The 13,797-nt window shown below is 44.9% G+C and overlaps 2 protein-coding genes across 3 annotated transcripts in view; one reads left to right on the top strand and one right to left on the bottom strand.

Moving 5' to 3' along the window:
- Nucleotides 1–260: 260 nt before the first annotated feature.
- On the bottom strand, nt 261–11,691 carry SLC25A20 (solute carrier family 25 member 20). The gene is made up of 9 exons (XM_079317151.1): nt 11,333–11,691; nt 10,606–10,698; nt 8,580–8,707; nt 6,371–6,461; nt 5,296–5,413; nt 4,088–4,160; nt 3,375–3,484; nt 1,936–2,060; nt 261–1,433 (listed from the first exon to the last, which is right to left on the bottom strand). The coding sequence occupies exons 1-9, from the start codon at nt 11,435–11,437 to the stop codon at nt 1,371–1,373; spliced, it is 906 nt and encodes a 301-aa protein (XP_079173277.1). The 5' UTR covers nt 11,438–11,691; the 3' UTR covers nt 261–1,370.
- ARIH2 (ariadne RBR E3 ubiquitin protein ligase 2) overlaps nt 11,657–13,797 on the top strand; it is a 33,224-nt gene continuing 31,083 nt past the window's right edge. Inside the window, exon 1 of one of the 2 annotated variants that reach the window (XM_079317129.1) lies at nt 11,657–11,820. The gene's annotated coding sequence lies outside the window, so the exon portion shown is untranslated. The remainder of the gene's footprint in view (nt 11,821–13,797) is intronic. The other variant, XM_079317128.1, reaches the window with a different exon arrangement.

The following is a 13,797-nucleotide window of genomic DNA, read 5'->3' as shown; positions in this document are numbered from 1 at the left end:
GTGTTTTGCTTTATAGTTAAAAATTTGCATCCACAATGCAGCACCCTAAAAGCACTTGTCTGACAAACATGCCAAGTGCAGAATATTCCTTTCCACAGCTCATGTCCAAAATTGAAAAGCTAAAAGGCAATGGGTTAGCAATCAAAGACAGCACAGCACAGCTTATTTCCCAATCAATCTCAGAATTAAGAACTGGAAAACTTTTGCAAAACTAAGCATGCATGAACCATGCAAAAAGTAAATGAACCAAGGCACACATTCTAGCCAAGCAGCACCTAGTTTTATTGAGTTCAAATAACACTGCATCACAACCAAAAGAAATTAAAATTTGCTTTCTGCTTCTCAGTATTAGTCACTTCTCAAATGAAAATGTGATTATGTTTAATAATAGTAAGAGAAAACCAAGGAACAGAAGAAAGAATAAAGTTAGACAAGACTGCAGAGCCAGTGTCCTCTTCATGTGCCCCCCTTGTATCAGAGAAATTCATTTCTTGGAAGTGCTCTTAAATTTTCTCACATCAATGTCAGGGATTGAATCCCAAGACACAATATTTGATGAATCAAATATATCACAGATTGCTATGAGCTGTGCTGTATTTTGAAATCACATTTGGGCTCTCTTCAGTGGGACAGAAAGGATTTGAGAGAAAAGTTCAGGTTAATCAAACACATTTCCCCACTGGCTCCCTCAGTAAAGTTGAGTACAAATGTTAAACATAATGCATTTTGTGTCCTAGTTCCACAGAAAAGATCAGTGTGCAAAACCTGATATGGTTCCTGCAACACCCCTCAATCCACTGAGACACAGCTCTGGCCACCCCTGCTGAGTTGTGTTTGCTGCTGTATATGCACAGGAGATTAAAACCAGTGTTAACACAGAAACAGCCACAACTGAAAAACTACAGGAGATGAGAACACTGTCAGACATTGCTTGCAGACACGACCATGTGCAGCTGCTGACTTATTCCCTGAGAGTTAAGTACATGCTGCCAAAACATTATTTTAAGGAAGTTTTCCAGCATTAATAGCTACATGTTTCTTCATTAATAAAGAATTACATTTTAAGATGTGCCCCCTTCTTCCATGAGGAAGTACTTAAAGTAGCACACGTGATAGTGACAGCTGTGTGGTAGCAGTGTCACTGCTGTGGTTGGCTCAGAAGATTTGTCACCTCTAACTCCTCATCAACTCTGTGTCAGAGCTACAGCTTGCTTTTCTGATTGGTACATAGCACCACCTAAAGAATGTGAGGAAGGCAAAAAGGTATTAGGCAAACAATCATTCCTGAAACATTAAGTGATCATTCATTTATTCCTTTGAGGCAGACTTGCACTCTCTTCCTTCTCTCTCATTTCCAGACTTCCTAGTCTTCATAGACCAGGTGCAACCCAGTTAAGAAACTTCATGGCAACTTCAAAACCAAGAAAACATGCCTGGAAAAGAGACCACAGAACAAATAAGGATTCTCTAAATCTGTTTCAAACAAGGCCTTTGAAATGCTGCACTATGAACACCTAACGTGGTTTATATGGAAGAAGGAAGAGGACAAAAAAAGTCTTGAACCAGAGGGAAGAATTCTACTGTGTCACTCCACACAAAGGCTGAACTTTGGCTCTGTCAGGCTCATTATTTATTGAGGGAAAAGTGAGTCCAAACTTATTCCATCTTCTACAATTGGATGTACAACCAGTAGATAAAAATATCAGAGAAAGTCAATAAAGAGCTTTCATGCAAAGCTTTGAAGAAAGATTTACTTGTTGCTCCTAGATTAAAGTAGTTTTAGAATTTGGACACCAATAGTCAAAAGTACATGCAGTGACAAGAACCTCACTGAAATGACACATGAGCAAACAGACAATTGTGTTTTCTCCAGACTGCAAACACTCACTGTCCCCAAATGTCCCCAAAACCCACCTGGCATCACACCGTACTCACCGCGTTAGCAGGAAAGGCTCTGATCATCACAGCTGTGAACCCCTTGTACAGAGATGCAACTCCTTCCTCTCTGATGAGTTCCCTCAGCACATCTCTAAAGCCATTTGGGTATTTTCCTGCAGGAGCTGAAAGGGATGCACAACACATTAGTCCAGATGTGTGGCAGTGCCATGTGTAGCAGCCCAGGATTTTCAACAGGTTCACACTGCTATAGCAAACAAAAGACAGCTCAGTAAAGTTTCAATGAATAGAAATTAGGTGCTCACCATGACCAAAGAATTTACATCAGGGAAGAAAGGAGAATGACTTCTGTCAGGGTTGGAAGTCTGAGCTGTTACTTGCACTGCTGATCACAGCTCTCCCAAGAGCTGCACTTAGGTGATAAGAATGTCAGATTTAAAAACTGATGAAGCTGGTTAATAAGAAAATGATCCTATCACATCCCCCAGCCAAGCACAGCAACAGACTTCAAATGAAAAGCACAGGATGTTCTAACGCTGATGTTATGTGGATATGCTGAGGTGTTTTTTAAAAGCTACTCTACTCAAAAAACAATTTTGTCCTTCTTCTGACACTGCACTGGGAAATACTGCCCTCTGAAGTGGTAACCCACAGATCAGTCCAGTTAAATAGAACCACCATGAACCCACATCATCCACACAGCAGCACTGGGGACTGGCTCAGTGGAACAGGATCAAAGCTGTGATGTGTTTCCCTCTCAGCCCTCGGTATGGTAACAAAAACCACAGCAGCCATTGCTCAGAGGGAAAAAAAAAAAAAAAAAAAAAAAAAAAAAAAAAAAAAAAAAAAAAAAAAAAAAAGAGGCTTCCTGCTCTGATTATCATGATTTGTGACTCAAGAAAAATGGTCACTGTCCAGTCCAGAGTTGAGAACATGGGGAAGCCTTAACAAAAATATTCATTGACAGGACTGGCAGGGAAACCAACGAAAAACCTGTCAAACTCTGCTGAAGCACAAGGCCTGGGGCCACCCTAACTGTAATTAGGCCACAGACATTAAAGAGCAGAGCTGCCAGTCCAAAAGCAATGTTCTCAGCAAGTCATGCCTTGTTACTATAAAGTACAGATAGCACAAGCTACAATTTATACAACTATGTCTGAAGTGAAATAATAAAACCTCTCAAAAGAATTACATTTGTAATAAAACAGCTATGACAATTCTATTATTATGAGTTCTATGCTTAGGTTTCAAATCAGGTACCTCAAATCAGGATCATTATATTATCAAGGAGACAGAAACAGAGCAGTGCAGCCCAATGTGCCAAAAATCTGTGAGGAAACCAACTAGAATGCTGGGAACACCTTTGGGTTTTTCATGCACTTGTCTCAAGCAGCACTCAAGACATGCTGGAATCTTCCATCACTGCCCAGCCCATTCTCAGGAGCAGCACACTGAGTGTGGCTGTGAGTGCAACTCACCAGTCTGGAAACGTGATTTCAGCACATCTGGTGGAATGGCAACTGCCCAGTTGAAGATCCCAGCCAGGCCCCCAGCAAAGAGGATCCTAGGCACACTGAGGTCACTCACACTGTGGCAGGATCAGAGTGGGGAGGGAGGAAAAAGTGAAAAAAAATATTTTAAAAGGGAAAAAAAAAGTCTAACTCATTGTTTTGACTAAGGTGACAATTGAAAAGACAGCCTGACTGGCAGCCAGAAGGCAGCACAATGCTGCAGGCAGAGACAGAGTGCAGAATCTGAGCAACCTTTCCAAGATGGACCAGCTCCACCCTAAAGATTCAAATCTTTTTATTCAGCAGCAGACACACACATACACGCTCTGGGGTGAAAAACAAAACAAAACAAAACAAAACAAAACCAACCAACCAACCTCCCAAGCCCCCACAAAAAATCCAGCAAAGCCCCCCTGAAGTTTGTGCACATACAAGGTTGAAACTACTTTAAGTACTCCTTATTTGGCTAATAAGATCCAAACTGGAATCTGAGAGAAACTCAGAATATTATTTTAATTGTCAGTTAACCCCAAACCAAAAGAGCTCAACTCACTAGATGAGCAACAATTTTTCTTTTTTTAAAATTTTTGTTTTGATGCTACTGCTCTCTCCCTAACTGGGGCTATTAATCAGCAGTGTCTGGGAAATTCAGAAAGTGATGACTGTGAGATTTGACTGACCTCTTTCCCTCAGGGGTCAGAATGTTCTTCAGCCACTCGTACGTCATGAAGTACATTCCACTGGCTGGGACGTCTGGTGGGTAAACAAAGGCTGTGAGGAGTGGGAAACCAGAGGCAGCCCAGAGGCTTCCAGCCCCATGCCAGCCCAGCAACACCACTAAGTACATACAGATTCCTCTCCTGAACCTCTTCTACAAACAAAATAAAAATCTTCTGCTGCCTTAGACAGAGGAGTCTGAACTTTCCCATGGAGAACAGGTGTTAAAGGCAAGAACTGGGAAAATAACTTTTCTGTCAGCAGCCTTTCAAACCAGACTGTAACCTGATTACATTAAACATCAGACCAGTGCAGAAACTTAATAAATTTTGCATACTAGTGGTTCTAATGATTCTATTTGGGGATTTTTCTACAATTGATGGGTTTTGTTTTGTTTTTTTAAGCTACTCCCACAGTCTATTCTTATCCCATACCTAAATTGGAGAACCAGCCCCTATCTAGGGACACTGCTAAAGTTATACTGCAGGCTGCTACACTTGTGTGAGAAGCAGAGTATAGAACAAATTCCTAAACTGAAGTAACAAAAATACAGAAATTTTAGTTTTCAAAAGGGAATTACTAAATACGTAAAGGATTCTGGGTCTGGCACAATAACTTAGTTGTTGTTGCTGTATTTGAGAGAGGGGTCATGGCATCCCAGTCCAAAATAACCCAGACTTAAAGGGTAGAAAGCATAACTGCTGCCACCACATATTTTAAAGCAGTCAGTACTATACAGGAACACAGACAGACACAATCCTTCTCTCAAGGAGAGAACAAAAGAAAAAAAAAGTAGAAAGTAATTTTTAAAAAAGAAGCCCACTTCTGTATTTTTCTCTTCTCTTTGTTCTCTCTGCTCCTCTCCTGAAGTCTCTCATTCCTCTTGGCTTCTCAGATCTTAATTAATTCCTATATCACTCTGTCCCTCTGATCCTTGTCATCTAATCTCTTCCTCACTCACTGAGAATCTCATGTTTATTTCTCAGGCCCTTTGAGGCACTGGAGTAGCTCTGCAGACTGGAAAAAAAAAAAAAAAAACAAAAAAAAAACAAAAAAAAGAAAATGGGTAACACAGCCCCTCCAGTTGGCTAAAGGGACAGTGGGATCTCCTGCAGTGTGTCAGGCTTGTGCTGCAGTCCCCCAGCAGGGGTGGCACAGCCCCATCCCTTACCTCTCATGAGGGTCAGCACCGTTCCCTTGTACACGCCGCGGATCCCGGCCTCGCGGTACAGCTGCTTGGCACAGTCCAGGGAGCCACTGTACTTGGTCTCACCTGTAGCTGCCTGGATCTGCAGGATTAAAGGCACAGTTGCTGACCAGTGAAGGTTTCTGGATGATGCAGAATTGTTCAGCCCAGGGTTGGAAAGCCTCACGTGTGTTTCCAGAGAGGAAAGAGCACACACTTCTGCCTAGAGAGCCTCTGCCTCACTTCCCCAAGCAGCTCTCACATTGAAGCTGAGCCTGTGCTTACTGTTCCATGCAGAGGACAGATTCTCCTTTATTTTTCCACAGTGCAAGTTTGAACTTGAGTCACTTAGGTAACTCCACACTGACAAAAAGTAATCTTCAAATAGTTGAGTGAAATTCAAACCATCTGTATGTGTACAAAAGCTCCCAGGATAATATCCTGTCTGTCAGAACTAACATGTGACCACCCATCACCCTATTAACAGAGTTCAACACAGTCTGAAACAAGTAGAACTTCCCACACCTGCTCAAGATGGCATTTCATTTGTTCAGGTTTACATTTTCCAACAATACTTGAAAACCCCCGCAGGAGGTGCAGAGCTCACAGCCACCCAAATGTCAGAACATTTTTGAAATGCATTCCTTAGCTCTGCATGGGGAACTGTCAAGGTAACAGAATTTTTTTACACCACAAAGAGTGTCATGATCTACAGGGTTTTACACCTTTTTTTTTTTTTTAGGGAAAGTTTCATTCAGAAAAAAATTGACTTTTCCATATTTTGAAGTGGACTGAGGCATCCATGGATGCCTCATATAATGTCCCATAGCATAACACTTGAGCTGTGTAAAATGAATAGAGCACTTAATGCTGTGTGTATTTATACTGTCATGGTGAGTTGGTTTAAAATGCTTCTTCATGACACAGATGCATTAAATGACAGTTGTCTCAGTCCTGTCAAAAACCAGAACAGAATAAATGAACTAATCAAAGAAATTCCTGCTATGGAAATACAAGACCTCTAAAATTAAATTCCCATCACCACCATCCAATGCCTTACCTGTAAAAGGCACTTGATTCTTTCTCCTGGAGCCATGATTACTGTTGTGAACACTCCTGACAACATGCCAGCAGCAAACAGCTGAGGATATCTGCCCCAAGGAAACAGAAAAGACCCTAACACAACACAGCACACAGGAAATGAAGGGCAGAAAAACCCCTGCATCACAGATGATGCTGTTCCACATGAACATGGCAGTGGAACTTGAAATGCATCCACTGCTTTCATCAGTGCACAAGTGCCTTGTCAATGCAGAGGTAAAAATTTAGGATCTCTAGGACTCAACAGACTGGTTCCTACAGCAACCCCAACTCAGCTCTTCACATTCATTCTATTTGCTAATACTCCTTCTACTTGCATTTTTTGCTATAGCATTCCCCATTCATTTTCATTCCCAACAGTCTCTTCCTCCTCCAGTCTTCCATACTCTTCACAGTGACCCCAGATTCCACACATACCCCTGTGTGCTGCCAGAAGCCTCCTTGCCATAACCTCTCACTCCTTCAGTCTCTGCCAAAGTCCAGTCTGTCTTACCAACCTGCCATTATCCCAAACATTCTGCACCTGCTTTCACGTGGCAAAGTCTCCATGACAAAAATCCCTTAAACAAGCTGAGTTTCTCCATCACAAAACTATCTTTACATCCAGACTCCTGCTACCTCCCCTAGTAAGATGACCCAGCATCTCAATTTAATCAAATTCCACATCTTCTGCTTCTCTCCACTTGCCCAAGAGATGGCATTCTATTCCAATTCTTACACCTTTCTCTACTCAAATTCCCATTATATCTTCCAGACCATTCAGACCTCCCTCACCACTCCACATGCACTTCCTATTTGCTCAAACTAAGTTTTGAGGTTTTTAGCTCACCTTAAGATTATTCAGCCCCAGAAAAAGCAGGATAGGCTCCTCAGGTTTCTCTCCATCTTCTTCCTTCACAACATCCCTTCAAAATCAGCATGGGGAAATACAACCAACCAGCCTGCCCCTAGACCCATAACCACAGCACTAGGAGTCTGACCTTTATTTTTAGGTCTCATGTCCCAAGTGCACTGCACTTTGACTGTGTCAGGTCTGCACCCACAGCACAGCTAAGCACAGAGACAGTACATACACTATTTGCTCTTTTCCACTGCTCTGCTTGAAAGGAATCCTAATAAAGACTCAAAAAACTATGCTGTCCTGCTCCAGTTTGCTCCTTAAAACTTCCTGTTGGTACCATGTGTATAAAACACAAGGCACTGAGCTGATCAGCTGCCAGGAGTAAGTTCATGGTGCACTTGTTGTCCAGTCCCTACTGTTCCCCTGGCCTTTCCCTTCAGTCTTGCCTGCAAGAAGACACTGCCATGGTATAACAGAGGGGAAGTGAGCAGTTTCCCAGCACCTGAGCACTGCCTCTCTCTGAGCAATGGGAGCTGTGTTGGCAGTGGCTCGTGTGGTATGCTCACACCAGCCCTGTGTAGGCAAGGCTCCAACAGAAACCAAAACACCCCATCACAGCTGGCTCCACATGATGGACTCATGCTTTCTGACAGAGCTCCTACCTAGCACACAAACAATGGGATAAAATGTTGCTAAGCTACAGCCCAGTCCCTGTAGAGCTGTAAATCACAGTTTGGCAAACACATTATAGGAGTATTTTATGGGTGAGGAGCTTTCTTCATGCACAGGTTGGCTTGTAGAAAGCCCCACCAAGCCTTCTCAGCTTCCTACTGCTGTTTCTGAAGGTCAGACATGCCTGAGAGGAGGGCTTCTCATAAATATAATTATCAAACATTTGTATGGCTGTTTTCATATCCTAATGAAGGGACACAAGAAAACTCATAACTAACAGGGAAAAGAGAATCAAGGCTGTGAATGTTGTCAAGACTGCTTGACCATGAATTTATTGGTCCCACAGTTTCTGTTAATAGCCAGACTGTTGGCAGGCAGTCATTATATAACTTCACTGTACTCATCTAAACCAGAATTGTTCCTTAAGGGCTCCTTCTTGCGTAGAAAGGGAATTGCATCGCACCTGCCCACACAGTGTCTGTTTTTAGCTATCAGTCCCACGCTTCCAGAAGCATTAAAACATGAGTGTTTTATTTTTCAGAGCTGTATTTATAACCTAGGAGAAGACACAAATTTACACCACAACTCAAAGTGTGACAATGCAGCAAGAGCCTCAGGATGCCTTTCCCAACCATCTGATTAACCAGGAACTCACGTCAAAACATCATCAGGTTTTCTCTGCTGGAGTCTTTTTCCCAAGCCAAATCCAAAGAAGCACACAGCAAACATGGGTGTCACTCCAATGATAGGAGCTGCCATTCCTCTGTATAAGCCTCGGACTCCCTGCAAGAAACATTATGACAGGAGTTACTTTGTTTGTCATAAACTTTGCACACACTTCAACTTGCTGAGAAAGGCAACAATCCAGGATAGGCTTCATCTGACAGTTAAATTGATCAGAGAAATAAAGGGGTTCATTTAGAGTTATCCATGTTTATCTGAGGCTCAGGGACTGCTGCAGAGGAAAGTTATCCTTCCTGGGAAACACTGGCAGTACTGATGCCCTTCTATAACAATACACATCACCCGCACGTCCATCTCAAAAATCATGAAGTGAAGTTAAAAGCCACCTGAATAAATAGCTTATGTCAAGAGACAATACTGTCAGCAACACACAGAAATGCACTGTGTTTTATTGGTAACTTGTCAAATGCAGTAGTGTATAACCCTGACACCAAACCTGCTGGAACTAATTCACTCTAACTAAAGGAAGAGCCAGGGAGGGCAACCTGAATTCCTTCACTGCCCACATGAATTCACTTTGCAACAGTTTCAAGAGCAAATTATTTTTAGTTTCCTACCCTAAATCCAAACTTTTTCCCCACACATCACATTCCTGATGTTTTATGCATTCCTGATATTTCCTTTCATAGACTACACAAATGAAAAAGTTCTAACGCAGACCACAGCAGCTGTATTTATTTAATTTCTCTTGCCTTTAAATTGAACTTTTTCCAATAAAAAGGAGAGTTATCTTCCTAGATAAAGGCTAGACACATAAGTTAAATATCTGCAGGTCTCTGCACCCTTTTTTTCCCCCTGCCCAAATAAACCAGTGCATCCCAGTACATGCTCAAGCCTTACAGGCACAGTTGGCTCTGCCATGAAACTGCAGGTGGCTGAGAGATCAGCCCCTGCTGCTCAACCTCCCCATGAGCACTGGGAAGCAAAAGGCCTTGGCAGAGAGGTTGAATAGTTTTCCTTACAAAAAGGATGAGTATTGAGTAGGAGTAGGAGCAGATAGAGAAGCAGCACTGCCTTTGAACTCCCCATCACAAGGCTATTATTATGGCTCAGCTCTGACGTCCGTGCTGCAGCAGGGGTGTTAAAAACTGCCAGGGATTCAGAGCTGGCACAGCATTCCAGTCCTTTGTGGGAGAGACCAGAGAAACAAGATTTGCTTTGGTTATATAACAACCTGTTAATACCACAATGGAAGTAGATTTCAGATTTGAGGCAGGTCTTTCATTCAACAGGGAGTTACCTAACAAGATCCAACGGTTAGAATAGAGATTTCAGGCAAGCAGATAAACAGTTGGGCTTCACAGCCATTATTTCCAAATAGTAAATAGCTGCAAAGAAAACTTAAAAAGCCAAAAACTGGACTCCCTGTCAATTAAAGACTTTAAATCAAGGCTATGTGCCTTTCTAAAAACAAAACAGACTAGCTCAATTATATGGTCATGATGGTTCAGGAGAAGGTTGAACAACTACTATAATTGACACTCTGCTCTCAAAAAAAGAAAAGGAAAAAAATCTATAAACTAAAGATCCTCTGCTTTCTCATAGGTGGCATTACACTTTATAGAAGAAAGTAAAAGTACTGCTTGTATCAACAAAAGGCATTACCCATTTTAGAATTTCCAGAGATGACTCCAAATACCAGCAAAATTTCACTAACTACAAGGCCAAAAAACAACTGCCAACATTCACTCCAGTCTATAACTTCAGACATTAATATCATGTTATTTTGAACCAAAAACATTTCTCAGCAAAACAAAGATACATGTACCTGGAGCATGTGTATGCTAAATATTCTCCAAGCTTTGTAATCTGCTTAAAAATGTTGATTAGAATCAATTTAACCAATAAGCCAGGAATTGTGTGGTCTCTGGGGGGCACAGGATTCCATTCCTACAATATACAGAAACAACTGATATATCTGGCAGGTGTCACAGTACCTCTCCAACAAGAGTCTTTCTGAAGCAGTCAAAGGTGCCAGAATAGAGTGGGGCCTGGCCAGGCTGTGGCTTAGGCTGAGTTTGCAGTCTGACCTAGTAAGAGAGAGAGAGAAAACATTATTTTACTAAATATATCTAAACTTTGATTGACAGAACACATCTGGCTGTTATGGAGTATGTTTTATGACTGGACCTGAAGATATCGATAGAAACACTGACATCATTTTAGCTCTTTGCAGAAGAGAAGAGGTTGAATTATAATGTAATGAGTGGTTAATGTATTTAACTAATTAGGGTTGGGATGACGTCGGGAAGAGGACCTCCGCTCCCTGGACCCCATAGGGTCACTCCTGGCTCCCTGGTCACTCCCCGCGGGACGGGGCTGGCGGGCGCATCCCAGCTCCCAACTCCTCCCAACATGGGGAACCCCGGCGCTCTTTTCCCGGTTTTTCACTTAAACCGGGACTGCGCGCCGCTCGGCCGCCGCGCCGCCAGGGGGCGCCCTAGGGCACCGCAGAGGTCCAGCTCAGCCTTCCCACGGCGCGTGCAGGAAGCTCCGCCTCACGCGCAGTGCCTGCCGGGAGTTGTAGTTCTGCCATAGCGCCCACCGGGACCCGCAGCGCTCCCGCGCAGTTCCTGCCGGGAGCTGTAGTCCACTCCCCGGTGTCCCGGACCGCACCGAGCACCGGCCGCCCCCCTCGTCCCCGGGTGCCCCGCGCCACCTCACCTTGATGGTGTCCAGCGGGTGTCCCACGAAGACCAGGCAGACGCCTCCGAAACCGCCAGCGAAGAAGTTCTTCAAGGGGCTGATGGGCTGGGGCTGCTTCGCCATGGTGGCGGCGGCGGGTGAGAAGCGGGACCGAGACCGGGACCGGGATCGGGGCGCTGCGTCCCTGCCGAGCCAATGCCGCCCCCTCCGCGCCGCGACCTTTAGCCCAGTGCGGGGCACGCCGGGAGGCGGGCGCGGGGCGGGCCGGGACCGCGGCGGTGCGAGAGGCCGCTCCCGCCGCGGCCACTGGGTGTTGTCACCGGTCAAGCCCGGCGCGGGGCCGCTTCCCCCCGCCCGCCCGCAGTGGTTCAGCCGCTCCCCCCCGCCGCAGCGCCGTGGCCCGGCCCGGCCCCGCCCCGCCCGGCGGAGGTGACGCACCGGGCCCGGCGGTTCCGGCGCGCAGGAGGTGCTCGGGGCGCCGCTCTCGCCGCCCGCCTGCCCGCCCGGTAAGTGCGGGGCCCGGCCGTGCCGTGCCGTGCTGGGGCGAGCCCGGCGGGAGGGATGTGGGGCCGCTTATCCGTGCCCGGTGCTGAGCTCGGCGCTCACCCCGGCAGAAGCCGCAGCCCGAAGCTCCCGGGCTCCAGGCGGCCGTGCGGGGGCCCCTCCTCGCCCCGCCGCCCCCCGGGCTCTCCCCGCCCGGTTCTCGCTCGCGGTGTTCCTGCGCTGCCCGCCCGCCCGCAGCGCTCTGGCTGTGCGGGACGAGCGCAGGAGCTGGTCTCACACTCATTCCAAAAGAATGGACCCGAGGTCATTTAAATGCGCTGGGTACAGCTCTGCCCTAGCGCAGAGGTGCCGTGGAATACGTAGGTATACGTAAAACAACTTGTTAAAAGCGACCATAGGTTGAAAAGGGCAGGAATGAAATTAATTAGGTGAGTTAAGAAAGACAAGGCAGCCGTGATAGTGTGAACCAAGAGTGGCAAGAGGAAGGAAAGCAGGTGTGTTCCCGAGGGAGTGTGATAGGCTGCAAGGAGGTCCCTGCAGAGTCATCTGTGGTGAAAAGGATAGGGCATATTCTGGTTTCTCGGTCTTGGATGGAAAAATCCATACCTAAAAAACAGTAGAGAAGGAATGGCGAGGTGTGCGCTGTATATGTGAGGAGGAGTTGGGAATGATCCACAAATTAGGGGTTTAAGTGGCATAGATGAAGATGCAATTATCATTGATAGCCAACATGGAGCTGAGACTGTGGATGGTTCCAGGGAAAAGGGAGAGTGTTAGCCTGTCTAAAGGTTACATGGATAAGGAGTCCAGGAGGCAGATTTAAGTTGCACTTTCTCTGTTTCAGATAAATAAAGAGGTGAAAGAAGAAAAAAACATATGAAATGGTTGTGAAATATCAACAGGAAAAGAGGAGGAGCATTCTCCAATTGGAGGAGTCTCCACCAAAAGAGTTATTAAAGGAATCCCACAGGGGTAGGCAAGAAATAAGAATACAGCAATGTAGTGGGGCAAGGAACAAGGTGGGATCACATAATGTGATGAAAGTAATGGAAGGCGTTTTGTTTCAGAAGGACTTGTTAAAAATTGTGTTGCAAAGTAGGAGTCAGGGAAAGGGCACTGTTGGAGGTGATAGACAGCCGAGGGTAGGGGTGGGTGTGTTTAGGAGTTCCGGCAAGAGAGGCGACTAAATTGTATCAGCATTAGTGAAGATACAGGAGTATCTTGTATAAAGGTGGTAAAGAAGGAGATAATTCTTCCTTGGGTAGAAAAGTGATCTAAGTATGGTTTAAAAATTTATAATTTGGTCTTGGGAGTTGTGGTCATTATTTAATCTAAATAATCCTTGCTCTTTTGACCCTATCTTTTGAGATTAACATATTTATTGTTCTAAAAATTGATGCTATCAAGTAGTAGCTCTGTCTTGTCTTTGTATTCAGAGAGTTTGATTGGGCTGAGCATAGGTGAGTGAGTTTTTTTCCTGGTTTTCTAAGTCCACTCTTTTGCTTTGTTCACAGAGCATGTGCCTTGTCCTTCCTCTCGTTTCACTTGTGTCAGTGTTGTGCCAGTTATGCTGGAAGGGAGTTCTTTCCTAGAATGTTGGAACAGGAGTTACCCAGTCCTGCAGACTGTTTTCTGCTTGATAAATCCATATGTCCATTTGTCTGTGCAAACAGTTCCTCTGCTTGCTCATAAAACTGTGCTGGTGGCACAGAGACATCTCTGCACTCCTCTGACCCCTCCCCAGTGACTGGTGTGTAATTGGGAGGTACTGGGCAGGCCCATTATTCTACCTGGATGTCTACAAACATCTCACTGCTTGGATGTGATTTGCTATGTGTTGGAATAGCAGAGGACCCAGTGTTTTCATGGTTATTTTTCTCTCTCTAGAGTGTGGAATGATCTGAATGAGTTTGAGAAGTTCCCTTGGCTGTAAAACTTGCTCAGGCTTTGTGGTGGCTGAACAAAGTTGTTGCACACTG

Source organism: Erithacus rubecula (genome assembly GCF_903797595.1).
Source record: "Erithacus rubecula genome assembly, chromosome: 13".
In the NCBI taxonomy this organism is placed as follows: Eukaryota; Metazoa; Chordata; class Aves; order Passeriformes; family Muscicapidae; genus Erithacus; species Erithacus rubecula.
Note: the sequence above shows the minus strand (reverse complement) of the source record. Positions and strands in the feature narration are given on the sequence as shown.